Genomic DNA, 26,214 nt, shown 5'->3' on the forward strand with positions numbered 1-26,214 from the left:
GCTGCATTGACCCTGCCCTTGATAAAACACAGTGGACCAACACCAGCAGATGACATGACACCCCAGTGACTGTGGAAACTTGACACTGGACCTCAAGCAATGTGAATTCTGTGTCTCCTCTCTTCCTCCAGACTCTGGGACCTTGATTTCCAAAGGAAATGCAAAATTTACTGTAATCAGAGAACATAACTTTGGACCACTCAGCAGCAGTCCCAGGCGAGATGCTTCTGATGCAGTCTCTTGTTCAAAAGTGGCTTGACCTGGGGAATGTGGCACCTGTAGCCCATTTCCTGCACACGCCTGTGCACGGTGGCTCTGGATGTTTCTACTCCAGACTCAGTCCACTGCTTCCGCAGGTCCCCCAAGGTCTGGAATCGGCCCTTCTCCACAATCCTCCTCAGGGTCCGGTCACCTCTTCTCATTGTGCAGCGTTTTCTGCCACACTTTTCCCTTCCCACAGACTTCCCACTGAGGTGCCTTGATACAGCACTCTGGGAACAGCCTATTCGTTCAGCAATTTCTTTCTGTGTCTTACCCTCTTGCTTGAGGGTATCAGTGATGGCCTTCTGGACAGCAGTCAGGTCGGCAGTCTTACCCATGATTGCGGTTTTGAGTAATGAACAAGGCTGGGAGTTTTTAAAAGCCTCAGGAATCTTTTGCAGGTGTTTAGAGTTACGTCGTTGATTCAGATGGTTAGGTTAATAGCTTGTTTAGAGAAACTTTTCATGATATGCTAATTTTTTGAGACAGGCATTTTGGGTTTTCATGAGCTGTATGCCATAATCATCAGTATTAAAACAACTAAAGACCTGAAATATTTCAGTTGGTGTGCAATGAATCTGAAATATATGAAAGTTTAATTTTTATCATTACATTATGGAAAATATTGACCTTTATCACAATATGCTAATTTTTTGAGAAGGACCTGTACATCAGTTGGGTTGTCTTCTTTGTGTGAAGATCAAACTGTACTGCTCCCTCTAGTGGTTGAAAATATAACAATTGTAATTTGGGGAATAACTATTCTTCATTTTCTTATATAACTGCACAGTTTCAGTGCAGACTATAAACATAGAGACAACATGAAGCAGCCCCGCCTGTTAGTTTTACGTTGCATATAAAGTTCACTGAAGAATACCTAATACTAACAGTACTCACCCCCACGATGAAGGACATGAAGTACCTGTCGTACTCCTTGGGGCTGCAGCGCAGCATGTACAGGCCTTGGCGGTTACCTGAGCGACGCAGCTTCATTTTAGTAAACTCCATCCTGCGATCAAAGAGACAGAGTGCATCTTTGTGGGTGCACGGCAACACGCGCGACGTGCATTTGTGCGTGAGCGGGACACTTACGATACAGGGCCGTGGCAGCGACTCTGAATGCGCTCGAGAAGTCTCGGCGGAGCGACCTCTTTACACAGGTAGTGATGGCCGTCTGAGACCAGTCGGTAATACCCATCAACTAATGAAACAAATGAGAGCGCCTCAGCGACCGAATGAAACACCACCTCCTTTCAAGACGCAGAAAGAATAGAAAAATGCAAATTAAATAATTTAAAAGCGTTTATTAATTACATCTTGGAGTAACTCAATGTTTTGTGTGCGGCTATTTTTCCCCTTGTGACCATTTACTTTTATTTCAGGCAATAATTTAACTGCCTCATCTGAGGCTACATGTGTGTAAACTATACAGCATTCCAAAATTATAAAAATACAACAGTAAAAATATTCAGATTAGTTGTAGTAATGGAAAGAAAAGAAAGTACTATACCAGAGTGCTGTTGTCTTGTCTGGTGATGGAAACTATACGACTCTCTAATGGCCCGTCCTTATTGCCCTGTTTGATGCTGATGTCGATCAACTCTGGGAAATCACAGAATAGCTGCAGCTCCTGAAGACAAAACACAATGACTCAAGGCTGAATCCCAGCATCCCATTAGCATTAACCCATCTCCTGGTCCACACCTCCTCTGCCTCATTTCTCCAACTCCCGTTATACAAAAGGATGCCCTCGTTGCCCGAGACAACGATGGCAACCTTTCGTAAATGGATAGTGACTTGGAAGCGCTCGGAGAAGAAAGACGGCAGCAACATCTCCAGGCTCATCAGGTACTTGAGCTTGAGGTTCCGAACGGTGGCCTTGCACTCTATGAACTGCTGGATGAACTTCTTGAAGCGGTAGCGGATTCTCTTCCGAGTGAAGAAGTTGTACGCTCGGATGCGGCGCCGCACATCTTGTGGCAGGAAGGACTTGTAGCTGAAAACAAAGAATGTTCACGACTTAGTGCAAACAGAAAAACAAGGAGTGAATCTACTCAGCAAAAAACATTACCCTCCTTTTACCATGACCAAACTTCCTCAGCCTTGCCTTTCGAACTTTGTCGTCTCAACCTAAGCTGTCCCTGTGATGTACTCAGTACTTTCCGATTTCGCAGTATGCCACGGTACAAAAAAGTCGCAATGTCAAAACCACTTAATTTTTCCGTCATATATTTTCTGCTGTTGAAATACCTTTTAATAAGATACCAGAAACAAGCGTTTCTTCCCCTGCAATCACATGGAACGCTGTCCTGTTCTTATCTATTGCTCTAATTCAGTTGTGTACCGTAGCTAAAGGCGGGGATTAGCTAAAGTTTTGGCTGATTTGAAGAAAAAAAAAAGACGTCATCGATTTGTTTTACGTCTTATCCTGCTGATAACAGTCAATTGTGGCTTGTCCATCAGAGGAGCGACCTCCAGCTGTCTTTTTAAGGTACTGCTGTTTTGAAACAACTGTTTGCAACAAGCTACAAGAGCTACGTGTCCAAAACCCAGCAAATAGTTTCCAACATGAGCTAATCAAGCTCCTAATGCCACTTTACAAAGAGCAGGACCGCAGAGACGTTGTATAGGCACAACTATTTTAGAACTATAAATAAATATACACTGGAGATTTAGCTGACACGATATTAAACATAAATTGCAAATGTATTGATCTTCAATATATTTGTGAATCAAAATATAAACTAAAAATCTGAGTGAGCCGTCAGTGATTTTTAAACAGAGTTACTGTCAACATGTTCACCTGCGTTCTCTCCGTCTTCTTATTTATATGTGTTCAATAAATTTAATATGATTACAAATATTTTTGTAGTAATGTGCAACTACACCTTTACGTAGTAAAAGAAAAAATAATTGCATTTTTGTTTAATAAAATAGGCAAATAAATCAATTGATGCAATTTAAAATGTTTGTTTTGGTTTGTGGTACTTCTGCTCACGGTTATCTCCTAAACCAGCCTAATTCTAATCTGGTTCATTTTGGTCACTCTCAATAAAAATCTCAACACCTTCACCTCCAGCTCGGCCTCCTGTCTTTTTGTTAGTGTCATGTCTCCTAAATCAAATTTTATTTCCCACACTTGCAGCTTCCTTCAGCCCCACATGGTCCCTGTCTTGCTTCTGCTTTCATTTATCTTCTTTCCAGAACATATCACCACCTCTTCAGACTGTCTTCCACCTGCTCCCTACTCTCACTGCCAACATTATAGTCCGTGGGACTCATGTCTGATCTTATCTACAACCTGTCCATCACCACTGCAAACAGGAAGGGGCCCAGTGCTGAAACCTGATGTCACACAACCTGGTGTACTCATACCAGTGGTCGACATAAACCGTTTCCATTTAACAAGACAATATTTTCATCTCGGATAACCAGATCTCACCTCGAGGTTGTCCAGCGAACAACAAAGTGAAATAGACATGGATTAAAGTTCTTTATCCCCGCTACGGATTTACGTCATTTTGAACATATGTAAAAATTTAAAGGGGATAAAAAAACGTGTTTTGTTGCAGTTATTTTTTAAAGCCATCCAATCTAATGATGACAGGGATTAAACTAATGCTGATTTCAACAAGTAAAGAGAACCAAAGTCATCAGTTTATCCAATCAGATTCAAGAGTTGTATCCCAATGTATGTAGAAAAAAGCAACGCAGTTTCACCACTATTCATTTTGGAGGTTGATTTGGAGAAATGTATGAAAACATGTGTCTTCTGTGTAGTAAGTAACAGGTTACGCGTTTTTATTGTTGTTTAAAACCTAATGTTGCACAACACTTTTCTGTTCTATTCTTATTCACAGCTTTAGAAAGCGAAACCCATTTGGACCAATTTTCATATCCGAATGACAATTTTCACGTTCCGCAATCAGAATAGCGCCATCATCCCTTTGATCAAGGGTGCTCGTATCGGGTGAAGGAGTGACTCCTACCTGGTGGTGTTATAAATTTCCACTGGGGACTGATCCTTCTCCTTTGCGAGTCTCATTATGTCCAGCACAGCCATTCCCAGACACTCCTCCTGAGTCTCATGGTTTATTGGAATTTCAACCAACTTTTTCAGAAAGTCACTTCGCCACTGAGAAAAATGAGGGAACAAAATACATGTGAACATAAATCTAATGCAAAAGAAGACAACAAAGATAAAAATGTAGAGCATGAAATTAGAAAATAAGATGCATCAATCACTGTATTATGGTATATAGGCCAGGATTACAGAGGGTCCCTAGACTAGATATTTTATAGACCTATAATGTTTTTAAAGATGCACGATATTGGACTTTTAGGACGATATTCAATATGCCAATATGTTAAAACTTATTTGGCCGATAACCGATACCAATACCAATATATTTTTTTCCCTAGACCTCCTTATGGAGACTACATATCTTTCTCTGCTGTGAATCAACATGCTACATTATTCTGCATGGTCTTTGTCAATTTGTCCTGCTACCAAATGCAGATGCCAAAAAGGGGCTGAAAATGATGTAACATTTCAACTTGGATTATGTTTAATGTCAAATTTATTCATGACATTTACTCTCGCTAACACTAAGACAACACTCAAACAGTGCAAATTTGTAAATTTTAACAAATCTAAACTCAACCTGTTCACATCGGTGAGTTATTTTGATGGAATGGCCGATGTCTGATATTTAACTTTATCGCCAATATCGGCCGATACTGATACCATATCGATAAAATTGTGCATCCCTAATTGTTTTTGTTTTTTACTTAAATTACAGGTTATGTGCACATTAACTTCAAAGTTTCAAGTGACAGAGCAGAGCTGCTCCTAGTTGTAATGTAACATTTAAAGTCAGAAGTACAGAAAAACTACAGATCTGAACCTGAACTATTTCTCTATTTAAACTTTAAAAAAAATTCCATTTTCCCATGGACCAAATCATGTTAAAGTGACATGGCAACGTAAGAGAAAAAGTCAAGATCAGAGAATATCAAACAACAAGTAATGCTGCAACAATCTTCGATAAAGCCACATCAACTTTAACCTTCGTGTACTCAGTTGAGATGACGCAAAGCAAAATAAGCTGCAATTACAGCATTTTAGTTGGAAAAAAAATCCAAAACCTTGGACAAAAAAATGCAAACCTGCTACCTGGTTTTGTGGGAAATTACAAGTTGTTTGTTAGAACTTGCATCCCTAAAAAGATTTTGCTGCATGGACCTCAAGATGAAGGTGAAAATACACAAAAATTACACAAAGCAACAACTACACTGCATCAGTCTTCAACAAAGAAACAGAAATATATACAAACCAGGCTGCCTAGAAAGACAGCCACCTATTATTATCCACCTGATAAGGGTTTCTTAACTTTATATCGTACTCTTCCGTCAACTTTAATGCTGCCGGAACCGCAATGTGTACCCTAACAAATCATATATCAAAACGACTGGCTCAGCTTAGTGAGGTGTGCTATTACTTTTATTGGCGACGTAATCCGCACAGAAAAACGCCATTTTTCTTAATCTGAATGACAGACGGAACTCAAATGGTCGCCACAAGGCAGTCGCCGTCTACATTTCTCCAGGAACTTTCTAGTTTAGAAATACTATACTGTATTGATTTAAAAACTGTACAAGATATGGAGCAAATTAACAAAACACCATTAAGTTGTTAATAATCAATATAGCCAAACTCTTTCCAGTGACGCTGGCTTTCATCTCATTGAAATAAATAAAACAAGACATCTGTAAAACATTTTTCAATAAATAATAAGCAATTTGTGGCCTTCAAATCTCAGGGCCCTGGACTACTGCCTTAGTAAGACCCTTGATGGTACACCATTCTAATTACTCAATTGCCTTTCTATTTCTTTATAACCAATCACATTTAGGGTTTAATTTAACAAAAACAAAAAACAACTCCTTGGACTTTGGGAGTTTTTGGAAGTCCTTAAATTGTCTATAGTGGCATGTAGTTCATTGTCAGAGGGGGATATGTTTGCTGGTGTTCTCTCAGCAGGTTAATAATTTAACCAGGTAAACTCTACAGAAGGAAGATCAGAAAAATGCTGAAATTAAAAAAATATATTTATAAATAAACGATCTACAAACTGGAGACAGGTAATTTCCAGAAGAATAAGAATGTGTATTGAGACACAGTTCATGGTGTCAAGAGGAAATATAGAGAACAATGCTGAGTCGAGATGGGTGAGGTTTACACACAAACACGCAGAAACATAAGCAAGCACACAAGAAAACTTGGCATGACACTTGTTCCTTATTTAAGCTTCTTAAAAAACTCTTACTACTTCCTGTTTTTGAAACCAAGCAAAACAAAGAGCTGACAGACTGACACGCAGACTGGCAGTCAGGCAAAAGTTTTATCTCCACCCAGCAGTCGTTCTTATCATTTTACAAAACGTAAAACAAAACAGAGAAAAAGACAATACTGAATACTTTACAGGGGTTGACATAAGCGGTTTCTGATTCTTCTGAGACAACCTATTTTCATCTCGGACAACCAGATCTCATGAACTTAACGTCTCTCCAGGTTGTCACAACCGAGTGAAATAGACAAGAATTAAAGTTCTCCGTAGCCGCGATGGAGTTGCGTCATTTTGAACATCCGCATTCAATCAAATAATTATAAAGGGATTAAACTGACACTTGCTTCAACAAATACAGAGAACCAGAGCCACAGTTTGACTCAGTCAGAGCCAAGCAGGGCGGGGTGCACAGTGTTCACATCGTAGCGACCACCAGCCTGTGTTTCCTGGACTATTTTCCAAGGAGGACACCCTGCTACCCTAACTGAAGGTGATGACATGTAATAAATTATGAAACATCTAAGTATTGTATGTGTTCATGCGTAACCAATTCACTGCAGCCGTGGGGGGATACCAGAACTGATACCCCCCTCCCACCCCAAAAAAAATCCTTCAATATGCCCAATTTTAGATACTTTTTGTATTTAAAATCTAACTATGTGTTCTGCACATCGTACAGACATGTACAACTTGTGTCCAGATTGAATATTTATATATGATAAGATAGAACTTTATTGATCCTGCAGGAAATTGTTGTGCCAGAGTTTCAGTACAATGCCTCAGATATGCCTCAGATTATAGCAAAGGCGTGTGCAAGAGTCAGTTTCAGGTGTTTTGTAGTTGAACATGAAATTCTGGAAAATTCAATTCTATATGGTCTTTTAGCAACAACAAGGTATTGTGGCTGTTTGGATGAGCTACGTTTTTAAGATTTATCTGTTGACCTCCCAATTGAAAACACTGACATGACAAAAGTAAACTACAGAAAAGTTGTTCAAAACCCATCACTTCCTTCAGAATGATGTTCTTGATGGTGCTTCATTACAGAACAATGTACTGTGCACTTTTACTAAGGTCATGTACACAGTATATATTTAGCTTTATAAAGCTGCTGAATGTGTTGTATAGGGGGTGGGGTCTGATGTCTAAGGAGGAGGAGAATGAGGAAGTCCTGATGCACGCTCAATAATCCAGGTAGAAACATCTAACAAGGTTAAGTCAGACCCTCTGGACGGATTAACGTTTCGTCTTTTGTCCAGAAGACTTCTTCAGTCAAGAAGAAGTACGAAACGTTTCAACAAACAATAATCCTTCCAGAGGACCTGACTTAACCTTGTTGGAGAACGAGGAAGCTCCACTCCAGCAGCTCCTGAAAGAGTCTACCAGTCACTAGCTTGGACTTTCCAAGCAGTCCACAAGATGGCTGATTGAGAATATTTGTACACAGTAAACTTTGTATACAGTGTAATACACCAAAGTTCATGCTCAATAATCCAGGTATAAAATCCAACAATGTTCAGTCAGGTCATCTGGACGGTTTCTTTTTTTTGTGTCGAGACATTTCGTCCGTCATCCAATGGACTTCTTCAATCTTAGGAGCCACAAAACAGAACTGATTCTCCACCAACAACATACTCCATAATGGAAAAAAAAACAGTTTGCTGGCCTCTGGGGCACGCCTTATCCAAGGCCCACCCTCTTCCCCATCAACTCCTCTGAGACAGTCATACCAAAGTGGTTTGCATGGATGGATGGAAACAGCACAAAAAAAGAAACCGTTCAGATGACCTAACTGAACGTTGCTGGATTTTATACCTGGATTACTGAGCATGAACTTTGGTGTTTTGAACCACTTTGGCATGACAGTCTCAGAGGAGTTGACGGGAGAGAAGGTGGGCCCCAGAGGCCATTTTAGCACCAGCAAAAAGTTTTTTTTTTCCACTATGAAGTATGCTGTTGGTGGAGAATCAGTTCTGTTTGGTGGCTCCTCAGATTGAAGAAGTCCATTGGATGACGGACGAATTGTCTCAGCACAAAAAAAGACCTAAGTGAACATTGTTGGAGAGTGCAATATTTTTATTAAATTACAATTTTTCTTGAGATTTTTTGCCTTTTTGTTGTAAAGGTTGCGGACAACCAAATAGTTTGTTGGACAACCAGATTCTGTCAAGAGGTTGTCCGCTGGACAACCTGGAAAACGTCCTTATACATATCTACCCCTGCTTTAGCTGAAAGCGTTGAAGATGTCTTCTAATCTCTAAACAGGTGAAATTAATAAATTCAGATGAAAAAAAAAGTTAATCTTTTAAAGAACACACATATAAAGGACTTCGAACTTGGTTGTTTTGCTGCTGTGAAGACATGAGGAGGTTTGGGACCAACCTGCGCAAACAGGTAGGCTAAGACACAATCATCCATGACTGGGCTCTCCTTCTCTTTGGACCAACTGTAGCGATGGGCGTAGAACGAGTTGCTGCTGTTGTACCAGCCGGGGAAGTAGTACCTGAGCAGAAGGTTTGACCACAGAAACTTGAATGAGCGCAACACAGGAAAACAAAATCTGACGTAAGGTAAATAATAAATATATAAATCAGTTGTTACCACCTGATTCTGAAATGCAGACACTCGTCCTTTTCTCCTGCTCTCACTTTAAAGATGTGGTTAGGGGGGAACCACATCTGGTTTTTCTCCATCATTAGGCCAAACAGGTTCAAGTACACTGGACTAATCCCTAAAATGGGGAAAAAAAATGATGAGCATTTTTAATGACAACTCATTTGAACTAATCAATAATCAAATTAAACCCAAAGGTCAAACAGTTTGTTTAGTTGTACAATAAAAGTATACTAAAGGAACGCACCACAATAAATGAATACATCATTAAATATGGCTCCTTTTGAATCCAGTGTAGACCTCCACATTCTAAGTTGAAACACCGGGCTTGAGTTGAATGAACATATAGTAAAAATTGCTCAATGCCTCGTTGTGTCTTTTTGCTGCATTGGTGGTTGTACTGCAGCCTCTCCACTCTAACTGAAACACCACAGACAAATGGGAAAATTCCCCAAAGAGCCCCAAACACCTCTCAGCTACAACCTCAACAGCTACACTCCGGTACATTAAGAACCTCCACCCCCCGTGTATACAGTGGATGTTCTCTCACACACAATTGTGCTTTAACAATGACTATCTTTATCACAACCTGGCACAAAGGCTGGCTAAAATGTAGTTGCCCGTTTCTGTGTTTGTCTTCATTGTTAGCAAGATGATTCACAAACCAATGGATGGAGCTCATTCTCAGCACATAATCTGAGAGATCTTCCAAAATTGCATGAGACTGCACTAAAAATTTTCGAGGATTGATGCTCTGTTTATTCTCATCATAAGATGCTCTTGGTCTAAAATCGTGGCATGAAAGGCGTTGGGTGATATGCATTCCTTCAAAGAATGCTGGGCCTTTATTTAAGTTTGCATTAGATGGCAAGCTTTTATGCTCAAAGAATATCCCTTTGTTTTCAGTCTGCAAATTGCTAAGAAGAGTTTAATGTTATATTCAAAATTGTATAAAGTTCCACGGTTTAAGGTTATAATAATATATAATCCACAAATAATTTATTTTAAAATAACAAAAAAATGAGTTTATCGGTCGGTACAAAGTGGGCTCAGCAGACAGAAAAGCACCTTTTCTTAGCAGGAAGCACTCAAGTGTGAAGCAAGAGAACAGAAGACGTCAAAAAGGAAGCGAGCTGCTCGACCACATTAGGGGAAGTAGAGTTCAAGCTCCATCAAGCAATACTCACTTTGGGACATTTATTAAAATACCATATACTCTTCAGAAATCAATGGCACTGCTGAAAGGGGTTCATCTCTTCACAGGAACATGCAGGGGATTTTACGGTGTTCAGGTACCGTATTTTTTGGGCTATAAGGCGCACTTAAAATCCTTTAATTTTCTCAAGAGTTAACAGTGAGCCTCAGGTGCACCTTGTGTATTAATTCTGGTTGTGCTTACTGACCTCAAACTGATTTTATGTGGTACACGGCGCTCAAGAATCTGTCAAAATTAACTTGTTTCACTTAATGCGCCTTATAATCCGGTGCACCTTGTAGTCCGAAAAATACGGTACATCAGAAACATCTGGAAACTGACTGAAATGCATTTAGCACTTTTTACATCCCGTTTAGTTGCAAATGAGAGTACGGAAGGTAAAAGAAATAAAATGCTAAAGACCACAGGACGTCTTGCCCAAGCCACTTACAGGAGCAAATATGACTGTACAGGGAACAAGTCTCACATCCGTGGACCAAGCCGCATAAATAAAGGTGCCACACATGTGTGGTTAATTAAACCATGAAAGAGATAACAGGAGTGGAAGGCAGCAAGAAAGCCAGGTGTTAGGATGAAAATGGACCGTGAACTTGAAAACAACAGTAAAATAAAATTAAAACGCTTAGCAATCGTTGAAAGAAATCATATCTTTCAAAGTCAGAGTTGTAGACTTGTTAGTATTTTTACCTAGACTGAACCTGGGTTTTTTTATCTACTCAGAGACGTGTTTATAATGAAATTATGACCCGGTTCTGAATGGTTTATGGGGCCAGCAACTTTCCCAGGGATTCAATATCCGTCAAGGAATAGTTTTTATTTATTTGGTATTTCTTTATTGGCTCGCTCATCACGTAGAAAGGCTTTTTCCTGCACCAGTATAATTTTTTCTTTCCCGTTAAATCATAAAAGGTCCAACGACACCGCACTTAGTCCCTCCCCCTTTTCCATGTGATAGGCTGTGCTCTCCTTCTGTGAAGGAGAAGTCTAGGCCTTATAAATCTGTAATGCCATGGGACATCCGTCCCTTCCGGTTCCTGATCTTGCGTCGTGTACCGGACCGGCTAGCGCTGTAAACTATCACCTTCTCCTGCCTTGATTTAATACAACTGGTAAAACTTAATTCACATTTCCTTGATTTATTGATAATGTGAGTTGCCGCTTTTGAGGGAGGTCCGAGCCAGGGGGCAGCATAGGCTGGTGGTGGACCTGGGGTCCGAGATGAGGCCTGAGGCCCACAGCTAGCTGCAGTAGCTTGGGGCCCGCAATTAGTTCTCCTTATAACAGACTAAGATCTTTTATTGTTAAACGACTGTTGTAGCCATGTTGTTCAAACCTTGAAAATGACATTATACGCAATCTCATGCTCAGATATTTTGCTAACAGAAACAGGGTTGATTGCAACAGGTAATGCTGACGTTTTGAGCCAAGATCTCAAGCAATGTATAGCACTTGGAGTATGTGTTGTGTATAAGGAAGTACTTTTCTTTATCTCACAAGAGAAATGATGAAAGAGAGTGTGGCAGAAAGAAATGAAAGGAGAGAAAGAGACAACTTCTCTGAAGGACGTTTATAGAAAAACGGGGTGATAAAGTCGAACTTATTTTTCTTCCATTATAAATTTAAGCAAACAAATGCAATATTTGAAATGGGAGATTAAAAATCCTACAAAATGAAAGTAAACGCAGAAAGAAACGTCTGTAAAGCCATTTGCACAATCAGGATGATCCAACGAAACTAGGGATGCACGGTATTATCGGCATGGCTGATATTAGTGTTAAAGTTAAATATCAGACATCAACCATTACATTAAAATAACTCCCCAGTATAAAAGGTGCTGTTTTTGTATGATAACCCAGTGACAAGGATGCCTGCAGCGGCAGCACAACGTGATGACGTCACGCGCGCCTACCTGATCTGATCACAGCGGAGAGGAAGAAGTCAAAATGTCGGCGGTGTGGAAGTTTTTTTCGTTGAGGATATCTGATTCTGAAGATTTTTGGACTAGGTTGAACCTCGCTACATCGTCCCCAGTCAGAGATATTTTTCCGACGTAGCCTTACCCAAGGTACAAGTCGTCATTTCCGACATTGTTGAAAAGCTAATAGCCGATAGCACTTGGGTGAGCTTAACAACAGACATTTGGACGTCGTGTTAGCACCGTTAGCAACATTAGTCTTACAGCACAATGGATAGACAAAAACTTTGAACTTAAAAAGGCTGTCCTTTATGCACAAGAGTGCAGAGGATCCCACTCTGCAACTAGGAGCCTGGAAAAAGCTCCACAAGTGAGACAGCATTGCAGGTGACTAATGCTAATAAATAACATTTAACACTTTTCATTTAATATAAGTTAAAATGATATGCATATCATATGGCTGTTACTGAATATATGTCACCAGCTCTTACAGCTGTTACACATTTTTTCTAGCAAATAAGCCTAAATAAGAGGAATATGTTCTGACAAAGGAAAGTATATTAAAAAAAACATCAGTTATCAGCCAAATAAGTTTTAATATATCGGCATATCGGATATCGGCCAAAAATCCAATATTGTGCATCCCAAACGAAACGTGTCATACAAGTAATGACAGGAACACATCATGTATTGCATTCCATCAGCCTGAAACCATTTCTATTCTTGTATGCAAGCATGTCGGTTTAATTAGCACAGCTTGTCTAAAACCTTTCTTACACATGTTTAGACTGGGAGTGGCGTTTTAGCAAAGTGTGCAACACGAACAAAAGCAGAACTTTGCAAATACACAAAAGCAATCAGACGCTGTGTTAGAAATGAGGACACATAACCAGTGAACTGTTTGAAAAGTCTTGAATGTGACACGGCGCGTGTATTAATTCAAACAGAACACGGTGAATCAACAGGATGATGACGTTTTACAATATTTTTTGTGGTTTTGCTTATGCATCAAATGAATGTGGATATATTTTGGTTAAAATAAAAAAAAGGTAAAGCTTGTTGAAAGTCCTGATCTGTGCTCAGGTGAATAAATAAAGTGACATTTTGAGTTTGTGGACAAATGGGAGAACTGAAATTCCCGTGCAACTCACCGCAAGCTTTGGCTGCACTGATGCATAGTTCCTCTGCTACGTACTCTCCAGGTGGAAAAATGAGTATGTTCTGTGAGAAGCTGCCCCCTTGTTGGACCTTCCCCGGCTGGTGCAGATGAACTGTTAGAAAAGATGGCTTCACGTCTTGCTCAAGGCCCTGACTTGTGCTGGGGGTTGGTGGACTGGATGAGGACGGGTTCATGTCGGTCAGCAGAACACAGGCCATGTGCTGCGTGCAAAATACATCCACCTGGCACAAAAAGAAATTACAGAGAACCAATATTACCTCAACTGTAATGATGTTTTGGATTGTCAATAAACAGGTTGTTGCACTCCAGCAGTAGTTTCAGCGCCACACAACTACAGTACATATACTGTCACACTAATAACAAAAACTGGAACAAACTGTCAAACACGTTCTAACATCTGATCCCCATTCAGAGGTAAACAAGATCCAGTGATAAAAACTGAAAATGTTCTTGAAATGGTTTCTAATGAATGAATATTAGACCTGTAAAGGTTCGCCCATGGCACAGTTTGGGATGCACATCTGTATGAGGGCCACAGTTTGGTAAAAGAAAAAGTAACAAATACCAGATGTACTTTGTTATGCAGGCAATAATTTTCTCAGACATAAAGACAAAAAACAGGAAATGTTAGTGTGAAAGATCTAAGGAAACAGGTCATGCAAATGAACTGTACTTATAAAGCGTCTTTCTACCTTATCAAGATACTCAAGGTGCTTTACAACAATCTGTGCCCTCATTTACCCATTCATACAGCTACTATCTCTATACAAGGAATAATCAGTGCTTTATCACATTCATACACCGATGGGACACACATCAGAGGCAATGAGGGGTTCAGTGTCTTGCCCAGCGACACTTCGGCATGTGACGACTGCTCTAACCACTCAGCCACAGCCGCCCATGTACTCAGTGTAGGTTTTGTCAACTACTAAATTTACTATAAAATAAAAGAAATAGAGTTCACTTTACTCTTTTTTTAACCGATCTGAACTGTAAAGAGAAAGCCACAGCCATATGCCAAACAGAAAGTTTAATAAACTCCAGAGAAAATATTACTTTTTGTATATATACATAAAATTAATTACAACAAACCCCAAGGCATTTGCTTTCATAACTTCAACCTGGCGAAATAAAAAGCAACAGAACGTGTCTCCCTAAGTGGAAATGGAAAATAATAAAATGCAATACACTCAAATTCCCTTGTCCGCCACAGTATTTTTTCCATTGGTTGTTTAAATGATACGCCTGCCACATCTGCCCTTTTCATCTGCAGCTGTCCACGATCAGCGCCACCGCAGAGCTTTACCCTCACAGTTGATTTGAGTTAAACCGACAGATCTTCAAGCTTCTGCACGGTATTGAGTTTTAGCTTAAGATCAGCGTATGTTGAGGATTAAAGGAGTCTTGGTTGTTTTGGTTCAACGTTGAAAATAATTTCTGTAGCCTCATGTCACATTGCGAGATGTTGCGAATGATTCTCAGCTACTACCACAACAAAACTTAGCTCATTGTCTGCAAAACTGATTGCTTTAGAGTCATTTATATGTTGGCTAATGCAGATTAGCTTTAAAGGCAATCTTGAATTGGACTGAATTTTCAGCGTTCAGTAGTCCCTCACTAATTCGCAGTTCGTTTATCGCGACCTCGCTCTATCGCGGTTTTTCAAAATAAGAGCGGACATGACACACAAGTGGCTGATTGATGGATGAGCCGCACGATCGGCCTGGAATTTTTATTTAAAACAAATTATTTCAAAATATTTAGCACCTCCTGCACCTTTGTGCAGCCCTTACTGCAGGATAAAATTCCTGCTGCAGCTGATCAGCTGTTCTCCGTGCAGACCTGTGAAGTGGGCGTGGCCGAGAACACTTGCAGGTGGCAAAGAGCAGTGGAGGCAGGGAGCTGAAATCATGACATTCTGTGCTTTTTTAGAGCATTAGAGTTTAGAAACATTGTTTAGAATATTGCAAGAGTGGGGGAAGGGTTCCTACTTCACGGTTTTTCACTTATCGCAGGGCGTCAGGATCCCCCGCGATTAACGAGGGACTACTGTACAGCCAGTGATCACGTAAGTTTTATTAAACTCTGTCTGCTAGTTCATGAGATACATCACTAATGATCAAACAGTGTTGACTAACTATTACTGCCAAAGTTTTAAGCAAAGACCTCGTGCAACACTTGGAGAATGTGTTGGGAATGAGTCTCAGACGGGTTTCAGGTTGTTCAGAGCTCATAAAAACAAACGAGCTCACATCACCTGTTTTAGCTTCCCTTAACTGGATCCCAGTTCATTGTAGAATTGTAAAACTTTAGTTTTATCTTTTAGAGCTTTGCATGAATAAGCGCCTTCTTATATCTCTGACTCAGCTATACACAGTCTCGCAGGTTAACGTCATCAGGTCAGAGGTCATTGGCGTTAGCCCACGCCCATTTCAAGTCTCGCAGGGATCGGTCATTCCAAGCAGTTGCACCCCAACTTTAGAGTGATCTTTACACAACCTAGATTCTATTGATGCATTCAAAAATATCTTGAGACGTTATTTTATAAACGGGTATTTAGCTAATGTTGAATTTTGTTGCATGTGTATTTTTGTAAGCTTTTCTATGTATGGATGCTTATATGCATTTTGGTGTATGTTCTTAATATTTACTTGCTTCTACCGTGAAGCACTTTGTGACATCTCATCTAAGAAAGGTGCTATATAAATAAACTTTACTCATTTACAACAATCGCCCCAAATTTCAGCAAAATTCACGTAAAGGTGACTGACTTGCAGCTTTGTTAGTGTTTTCTATAAGTTAGCTGTGGCAGCCATATTAAATTGGGTTGGCTCCAAAAGGTAAACAGCTGTAGCTGTGGATCCAATGATTACGTTCAGCAAGTTTGATTAAAATTCTTAAGGTGGTTCGTGAAATGTTTTCGATCATGAAACATGCAGGGGTTAAAAACATTATCATCCACCTTTGCCTTTCAGCAAAACTTGAGCTAAAATTTCAGCAAGAGTTCAACATTTAAAGCAGCAAATATAATATTAACAGTTACCTTATATTTGGGTTTTGTCAACGCTGATGATGTCACATGGTTGGAAGAAAATAAAAGAAAAATACAGCTCCCTAACCATTTAGCCGGTGTTTACACACCCAAAACCATTTATCACAGAGCCAACAGCCAGAGAAGCAAAATGTGTGCTATCAGGCCCACTGTGCTTTCTGAGGTCACGAGCTATCGGCTCAAACACATTTGACTTCTTATCACAGCTCGACTCCTCCACTCGTTGCTCCAGCATCCTCTTCAACGGACACACTGGAATGTCCCACCAACAGACTGTATACTAGTTTTCTTTAAAACGTTACCAACACGTTACTGGTTCGACAGTTACAGTAAACTCTTCCTTCATTCTTACTATAGCTGCCATCAAAAAGTAGAAAAGCAGCTCATAAAAGTGCACGATAAAGCACATTTTTATCCACTACTGCACATTTAGCAGTTTCTTAAATATAAATGTGTGCACTTTTTCTTGAATCTCTAATGCTGTACTTAAACACATATATATTTTTCTCTAAAACTTTATATAGACCAGTACTGGGCTGTACATTTTACACTTTGGCCTTCAGTGGTGTCCTGAATTTATCCACCTCTCAATACTGTCATTATCATGCCATGGCTACAGAAACATCAATAATACACAGAAATGTGGCATAATATGGCGCTTCATCACAGACATGTATCTCATAGCAAGAATGAATGACATCACTAAAGCAAGAACTCCAATTAACACAATTCAACAAGTTTCCTTTAACTCCAGCCACAGCTGCACCACATTCATATTTACCAAAAGCATCAATATGGGTGGAATAAATTGACAAAATATTAAAAAATAGAATAAAATGAATTTTCTCACCAAAGGTTTTATTTATCATTACACAAACTTTCTTTCCTCAAGAAGAGTTCAGTTCCTCTGTCCTACAGGTCATCATGGCGGTTCCATTTCAACCAAATTCGACCAAATTGACTACAACTCTATCCCATCTCAACACAAGATGATCTTTTGTTTTAAAGCATAAAAAGGTGGTGAGCAACGTTAAACAATGCTAAGATTTTATATAAACACAAGTTTGACAGGGTGAATAAATTTGTAAATGAAAATTATCAACCTCATTTTCATTTATCGGCTTTAAAGTATCTTCGTGTCTCTCTCTTTCTATTGAAGACACTGGATGACAAAAGGTTCAACACCGGTGTTCTTCACTGACCCCTCCTTTTCTCTTTAAAATCTATTTTAACCATTCAAAATCACATTTTTGGATCATTAAAAGCAGCTAAGCTGAGAAGCTAAGCTACGAGCTAAGCTAACAGGCTGACCTCGGGGAAAAAACCTCCATCTTGTCGACGCTCCAAAATTCTTGGTTGTAACCCGTGCCTTCGTGTAAAAAGTTGTTTTTCTATGCAAAAAGAAGCTGAGAACTTGTTTACTGATTTTTTTTATTAAAAGCTTTGTGTGAAAAATGCTATGCTAAAGATCCAACAATTTTCAGTCAGGTCATCTGAACAGTTTTTTTTTTTTTTTTTGGTGCTGAAACGTTTCACCTTCCATCCAGAAGGCTTCATCAGTCAAGGAAACACACAACACAAAACTGATTCTTCCCACAAACAGCTTACTCCAAAGTGGAACAAACCTGTTATGTTGGTGCTAAGATGGTCTCTTTGGCACGCCACCTCCTCCGGTGCCGGCCCTCTTTTTCATCGACAGTCATGTCAAACTGGTTCAAAACCAACTAAGTCCATGCTCAATAATTCAGGTATACAATCCAACAATTTTCATTCAGGTCATCTGGACAGTTTCTTTCTTTTTTTTTTTTTTTGTGCTGAAACATTTCACCTTCCATCCAGATGGCTTCATCAGTCAAGGAAACTCACAACACAAAACTGATTCTTCCCCCAACAGCTTACTCCAAAGTGGAACAAACCAAAGAGCCCATCTTAGCACCAACATAACTGGTTTGTTCCACTTTGTGGAGTAAGCTGTTGGGGGAAGAATCAGTTTTGTATTGTGTGTTTCCTTGACTGATGAAGCCTTCTGGATGGAAGGTGAAACATTTCAGCACAAAAAAAAGAAACTGTCCAGATGACCGGACTGAAAATTGTTGGATTGTATACGTGGATTTTTCTTGACTATTCTAAATAGCTCTAATCACACCAAGTGTGCCATTTTGAGAACTGGAAAACGGGAACAAGAGGAAAAACCATGTCACACCAAGGGGCCTCCACCTCTCTCCCATTTTTCTTAAAGAGACACGCTGCTTGCTCCCTCACTATCCATCCTTTGGTTCAAACAGTCTTATACTGCCATCCAGTGGCCAAACTAAGATACTACACTCAAAACAAATTAACCAACATTTCTTCTTAAATTTGACAATAATTACCAATTATTGTCAAAGTTCAAACAATATTATCGTTTATCGCAATAATTTCTGAGACAATTAATCGCCCAGCAAAATGCGTTATCGTGACAGGCCTAAAGTAAGGCTGATATATGAATGCCTAAACCTACGAGTGAAACTAAATTCTAAATCTGAGGATTAAGTTTTGTCTACAAATGATCAGCGGTCTACCGGTAGTTTTGAGCCCAATCTTGGTGCTGACAACAGAAGAAAAAAATGGCTCAATTTGCACAAGTCTGTATGTTTTGCAGTAGAGATTCACATCATCAAAGTTTGATGCAACCGTGGACACTGGAACAACTCAAACCATAAATTAAAAAAAAACGTGATAAGGACGTTGGATGGGAGTGAAAGGACTACACACTGGAACTTGGAAAAGTGAATGGTAATTTTATCCAAACTGTCAGCAGCAGTCTGTTATATTTATGCAAAACAGCAATGACGAAGAGATCCAAAAGTAACCGATTTGACTATTTTCCCCCAGTTTGTTTCATTCAAGCCAAAAATACCAGCGGCATCTCTGAACCCAGCCTGTGCTCGTTCAAAATGGAAAATCCCTAAAAACATAAAGAGAAACTCTGGGAAATAAACTTTTGTCCCGAGCTTTCTCAAACTTTACATTCGAAGATCTGAATTTGATTTTGCATCATGTCAAAGATCTGGAACAACTTACCAGCAATAATCAAATCATTTGCTTTACACTGACATCCTTAACGAATGATTGTTTGCCTAACAAAGTTAAGTCAGGTCTTCTGGACGGTCCTCTGAACGGATTATCCATCCAGAGGACCGTCCAGGACCTGACGTAACTTTATTAGATTCTTCTACCTGGATTATTGAGCAGGCATCAGAATAAATGATTGTTTGCCTTGGTTTTTGAAAATAACACAAACCGAGGCTGAAGCTGAAAACTGCTTCATCTTCCGTGCTGGATATAAAGTGGGCATGACGAAGGCACAGGTAGGCAACAAGGTAATGTGCATGGACAGGAATACAGTTTTGCAAGTTGTGCATACGACAATAAGCTGTGATTTTCAAAACGTGGCCACGCAACTCGCAAACGCTCAGAATTCATTGAGGCTGCAATTTAGCTTTTTTTTTTCTTCTTCGGAAAATTGAGTCGCACAAAACATTCACGCAGTCACACCACTTGTCATTGAATCGTGTGCATTTTAAAGGAACGTAATGTGGAATGGGTCCATATTGACTTGTAGATAATTCTAGATGCGCAACACACGCACACATTTGTATTTCAATCCTCTTTTGGACACTTGCATTCATTTCTAAACCTAAGCATTACTTGTGAATGTCTAGTACCCCATTTCAATCCACACCATAGCCCTAAACCTAACCCAAAAAATAGGTTTCACTGCATTAGGGCCGGGCTTTGACCACAAACAAGTTTACTAAAAGGACTCAACGGTACAATAAATCCTTATTGACTGAGTAAACAGGAAAGTTGCTTCTAAAGTTCATGTTGTCCTAAGCAACCCCGCTCACATAATTCTCATACTTTGACATAACACTATTTATTCAGTCATGCTTACAAAGTCCCAAGAGTGTTTTTAAGTGTTCTTGAGCAATAACGATTCTGTCCCCTTCTCTAATCTCCCTCAGGATGAGAATAGAATATAAATAATATTAAATATAATATATAAACATTTGTTTGTTCATATACTTATTTGGAGCACTAATTCCGAACACAAGTTTTTTTTGGTGATAAAAAATGACCTGAATAATTCTAATATGAACCAACATTTTTTTACTAATATCTAGATGTTTAAATAATTTCAAAACGACACACAAATGGCTACAACTTAGCCGAAATTGAGCTACAATTTGGTTGTGATAGAAGCTGAGCGTCATCAACACATACTCCAAGCACTAAAACATACAAGATTTGTGTTTAAAACTTTGGCAACAGACAATATAGGTTCACAATTCTTACGCTTAAAACAAAACAGTGAAATTTGGTTTTCTGATTAAAATAATCTCATCTCACAACTATTAAAAAAACAATTTTATATAGCTCATGTAAAACTGAAGTATTGGGGGAAAAAAAAAAATGTTCTGGTGTTTCTTGACATCATCCAGCACCTACAGTAAGTTACATTAGCTGTTAGCTGCATACATCAGCACAACAAAACCCATCAGCCCTGAAAAACATGATCACATGACATCATGACAAAATGTACTGCACAGACCACAGAACAGTGACATAAAAGTACAGTCGTTTCCTTTCCCTGCTGCAGAACATGTGTGCACGTGTACGGCACTCACGGCGCCGCTGAATATTGTCAAATCAAAGTGACACACATATTAGGATCAAGACAAACAAGCTTTTTAAAGTCGAAACGTATTGTTGATTCAAAAGCCACAAGTGACCACAACATAACATAGATTATAACAGTTGTAAGCATTCATTTACTGGCTGTGATCTATATGCAAGTGTTGGTTATAGTGCTTAAAATAAATCGATCGGAGCTCCAAAATACGCAGGTTCACACAACAGACGGTGGCGAACAAGGTTTTGGCAAAAGTGTGACAGAAAAACAAAAACTTCTCGCTTTGGTGTTTCTTCTCTTTTCTTTTTAAACCTCACTTTTCCACATTACATCGGCTGATTGTGGAGCTCTGACCTGATTCAAACTTGCCAAGCGTTCCTTGACCCAATATTCAAGGGTAATGTACTTTCCCTGTAGCATGTCTGCTGATTATTGTCTTCCAGTAAAGACATAATTGGATTCTGGGTACGCTTTGGCTAAATGAGTCAAAACTGCCTACACAGAACTGAAACATGCCAATAAAAAATAATAAATAATATAGACTCGCTTTGTGGAACAGCATCATTCAATTCAATTCAGTTCAGTTCATTTCTACAGCGCCAAGTCACAACAGAAGTCATCTCAGGGCACTGAACAGAACCGTTCATATACATAAAAAAGTAAGTGAGTTGATTATTTTCCCCTAATTGAAATACTTTTATTTATAAAGAATCTCATGAACTAATCACTGCTAGTAATTGTAGGGATACATGGTTCGAGATAGGGTTTTTCATTAGACTAGCTATGGTACTGTTATTTTTATTCTCATCAATTTAAGATGAATAAGTTAGCAGGCTAAAATTCTCACCCTAAAACACATAAAGCATTGCAAACAAATAAAAGCTAATAATCTTTATCTGCTCAGGTGTTTCCATAACAGGATATACAGTCAAGAGTAAGAAACCATATCAGTGTAATTTGTTATGAAGGATTACTCAAAGTCTGAAAAAAACCAGATACCATTATAGAAAATCCAACTATTTAAATCATCTGGCCAATTAGAAGTTCATTTAAATATTGTGCTACACATGATTTCAGTTAAATTGTACTTCATCTGCTTTTCCTATTGACAATTCATTGATCCGTTTCTTGATTAACTCATTTGTCTGAAAATGAACAGGTGTAAAATTGGATGAAAAAAGTGATGAAAAAGCAGCAAATGAAAAAAATATTGAAAGATATGTTTAAAAAAAATGGAAATGTTGCTCAAGGCTACAAGAAACAAATGAAAATAAATACACAAGGGAGTGACTCAAAACTGTTGTACACGAATATATGTACACTTTCTAAAGATGAATATGATCTAATGTAACTAAACAACTCATCAGGTGTATAAATGTAAGTTTTACCTGCTAAAGAAACAGCAGTCAGATATTAATCTCTTTACTAATTTGGCCTAAAAAGAGAATAAATTCACCTCCAGTTTGTTTTTGAACAGAAATACTGAGACAGATTATGTAAATAAACAAAAACTGCAAATCACAAACCTATGAAGATATAAAAAGCCTTATTTGGGCATAAAATTTGCTTTTCAGAGCGATGATTTAGATCAGACCGTAATTATTAAAAGTGGGAGTTTCTGCTCCTCGTGAAGTAAAAAAAAAAAAAAGTACTTTTAGCAAAAAGGTCATACGGCATATCTTGTCAGTTGTTTTTATAAACAAACAAAACCATAACTGATTAAAATCCAGGCAAACACATCAACATCCTGTAGAGGAAGTCGTGAAAGAGCCACTGAGATTTTATGAATTTTAAATGCAGACGGTTTCCGTTAACAATCCTTCCGATCTCATCTTTTACATGCCAAACAACGACAATAACAATGATTTTATAAAACGTTTAAAAACAGGTTTACTGTGTAATTTGTACAGGATTAGGACGTTGTACGATTTCTTCACTGTTCACCAAAGTTTTTTTGGGAGTGTATTTTCTCAGTAGCAACACCTACTGTTTAGGAGGAGAACTGCAGCTTGTTTAAAGCCATAATAGTTGTTGAAATGCACAATTTTTCAGTTAGTTTATGCAAATTTTTATGCTTTAACACAATTTCTAACCCTCAAACAAATTAACTGTTTGCGGGTTATTGTAGCTCAAAGTCATCAGGGGGTTGTAAAAGTTGGGTTAGCAAACAAAAAATATTCCTAGGCTCTGTTCGCATCTAATTTTGGTGATATCAGTTACAATCAGTGATGGAAATGTTCCCGTTAAGAGTTCGGAATATCTCGGCACAACTTACTTTCATAGGCTCTTAGGCCCGACTGTTGCTTTAACCTTCACAACCTCTCAATTTCCTCCCTCAAAATAACTCTTCTTCAGGTGACTCTCGTCCTTACAGCTTTTAGTCGCCTGTTCTTTTCAGAAGAGTGAAGAACATTTTACTTTCAATCTTGAGTCTCTGATTCCATTGTTCTCCCTCGGACTCTGTTTACATCATGTGATTTGTTTACCGACCCAATCCCCGTCGCACGTCAAGACTGACCAAAGTGTAATTCTGCTTGAACGTAAACAAACCACTCATAGTTGGAGACAACAAAACGCGATTTTGCTCATTTGGTTTGTTTATTACAAACGACGCTGTAGACTTTTAGTAGCAAATTAAGTGTATTTGGTGTTTATTTGATTATAGATGATACTATGCAAAAAAATTCTAATAAAAAAAACATTGTGGTGTGTTTTGGCAGTTGTTATGGTTGTTATAAAAAAGCAGTCCTGCTATGTTGATGACACCTCACTTGCACCAGGAAAGATGCTCCAGCAGAAATTCAGCTTAAGTTAAGACTGTTTATGTCAGTTTATTTTTTTATTTTTTTCTGGACATGGCACAATTTTTAAGTGTACTTTTCCATTTACAGCAGTTAATGATTTATGAAGGGAGTAGAAGAATATTTATTTATTGTACAAATAGTTGTCATAAACAGACCAAGTCTTAATCACAGACTGGTTTCATACATGACATCATACATGTTTCCCACAGACTACTGGGGAAAAGCTTTTTTTTTTTTTTTTACTAATTTTTATAAGGTTTGCTTGTATATTTGCTAGTATGTGAAAAATAATGGTGATTGAGTCAAGTACATTGACAAGAAGATTTTTAAAGAAATGTTAATTATTACAATTATTAAATTAAAATGTTAATATTACGCATAGTGACAGCTGGACATGGGCACCAGTGACCCCATCACATTGGTTACACTGAAAATTAAATTGTCTTAGTCCAAATATTTAATATATTTAGTTCAAATAAACACATTCAAGCTAAAAAAACAAAATGTCAGATTCAAACAATTATCCAACACTGTTCAATCAATTAAGTAATCTAAATCAACTTAACAGAAATAAAAGGTTTACGTAACTTCTTTCAATGAAGTTGAGATAAATTTGAAAGTTTAAACAACAATCAAATACAAATTCAGTTTGGTTTATTAGCCAGTTCACTCAAAAAAGTCCTCTCAAGGCAATAAACAAGATAAATAATCTAAATTAGTAATTCATTTCAGGTCCAGATAGAAATCTAAATACAGTCTGTTCAATTCTAATTATAATACTTCACATGCATTATCAAATGTCAATTAGGAATACCCATTTAAACCAGTAGATTGCTCAAATTTTCATTTTGTCATAATCATGCATCATAGCGCGGTGGCGACAGTGGGAATAAACAACTCCTTTTTAACAGGGAGCAACATCCAGCCCACATCAGCCAAACAACAATAGAAGTTCACACAAAGCATTTTTTTTTAATCAAAGCAACATAAATAAAGTTGGAACAGATGTTCACTTAATTTTTAATTTGAACTTTTTGACTCTTTTTAAAAGTTGAAACATGTTACTTTACAGTGCAGTGAAGGAAATCACATAAAAAAAAGGTGTTTAACTCAAAATGCTAAAGTTTCCCTACAGGCTTTTCATTGATCATGAACCCAGCTCACCCGGCTCGCTCTGCTGTGATGTGGCCGCCCGGAGTGAACTCAGGCTCGGCGTGAGGTCGGGACAGGCTCGCTGCATCCGCTACCGATGCTACAAACCTCCGCAGCGTCAGACTGTCATGGCTCCGAAACTCCTCACATCTTCTTTTCCACACAAGTCAGCGACTAGTTTCGTTACTTGAACAAACGACGACTGTTCTCCCTCGCGGTTCTTCACAGAAATCCGGTTTTCTGTAGGGATGCGTTTTTCTTCCGCGTCTCTCAAGTTTCTCAGCTCCGGTGTTGTGCCGAAAAAAAATCACCCCAGCGTGAAAAGGACTGCGCATGCGCATTTCAAGGCGCCGCAAAAAAATAGATTAAAAGCCACAGATCCTGTCTAAAAGTTTGTTTCAGTTTAATATTTAATCACATTACATGAAATTTCGAGCTCAGAGCATGTGTTGTGAATGATTCTCAACAAGCACATACAAATTTAGGTCAATTATCTGTAAAACTGACTGTGATGTGGCCATTTTTATGATTATTGAACTGCTAAAAGAAGCAGAATAGCTAAAAGTAGTAAAACAGTAGCTAAAATTACTTTTACAGTAATGAAAACATGGATTTCTCTTCCTTTATGTGTTAAATGTAACAACTGCTAAAGCTTTTAAAAGTGCCCTGCTAAATTATTTTATTATATAAAGTGTTAGAATTAAAAATGAATTAATTATCACATGTTACTAATGTTTTATTAAGTGTGTAACTGTCTTTGTAATAAATGTTTTTTTTTAGATGTGGACCCCAGGAAGAGTACGGCAATGGCTAATGGTCCAAATAAACAAATTATCTAAACTAAAGCTATAATTAACAAAGCAGATGGGAAACTGAGCTAAACCTAATGAAGCTAAATGTGGCTAAAATTATATAAATTTTTATAATTTGTAATTTTTATGATTTAAATATTTTTAAATATATTTTTAGAATTTAATTTTTATACTTATTTGTTTA

The 26,214-nt window shown here is 38.4% G+C and overlaps 1 protein-coding gene across 2 annotated transcripts in view; it reads right to left on the reverse strand.

The window, feature by feature from the left end:
* LOC119424606 (tyrosine-protein kinase JAK2) overlaps positions 1 to 25,327 on the reverse strand; it is a 41,431-nt gene extending 16,104 nt beyond the window's left edge. Inside the window, exons 1-9 of one of the 2 annotated variants that reach the window (XM_037692093.1) lie at positions 25,231 to 25,327; positions 13,507 to 13,756; positions 9,216 to 9,342; positions 8,994 to 9,114; positions 4,251 to 4,396; positions 1,966 to 2,257; positions 1,772 to 1,891; positions 1,354 to 1,511; positions 1,159 to 1,270 (exon numbers count right to left, since the gene is read on the reverse strand). In XM_037692093.1, the coding sequence (XP_037548021.1) occupies positions 1,159 to 1,270; positions 1,354 to 1,511; positions 1,772 to 1,891; positions 1,966 to 2,257; positions 4,251 to 4,396; positions 8,994 to 9,114; positions 9,216 to 9,342; positions 13,507 to 13,732 (1,302 nt within the window). In that variant the 5' untranslated portion in view covers positions 13,733 to 13,756; positions 25,231 to 25,327. Of the gene's footprint in view, positions 1 to 1,158; positions 1,271 to 1,353; positions 1,512 to 1,771; positions 1,892 to 1,965; positions 2,258 to 4,250; positions 4,397 to 8,993; positions 9,115 to 9,215; positions 9,343 to 13,506; positions 13,769 to 25,230 lie in introns of those variants that run through there. The other variant, XM_037692094.1, reaches the window with a different exon arrangement.
* Positions 25,328 to 26,214: the final 887 nt, after the last annotated feature.

This window comes from Nematolebias whitei, chromosome 18, assembly GCF_014905685.2.
Source record: "Nematolebias whitei isolate Nwh7 chromosome 18, NemWhi1, whole genome shotgun sequence".
Taxonomy (NCBI): domain Eukaryota; kingdom Metazoa; phylum Chordata; class Actinopteri; order Cyprinodontiformes; family Rivulidae; genus Nematolebias; species Nematolebias whitei.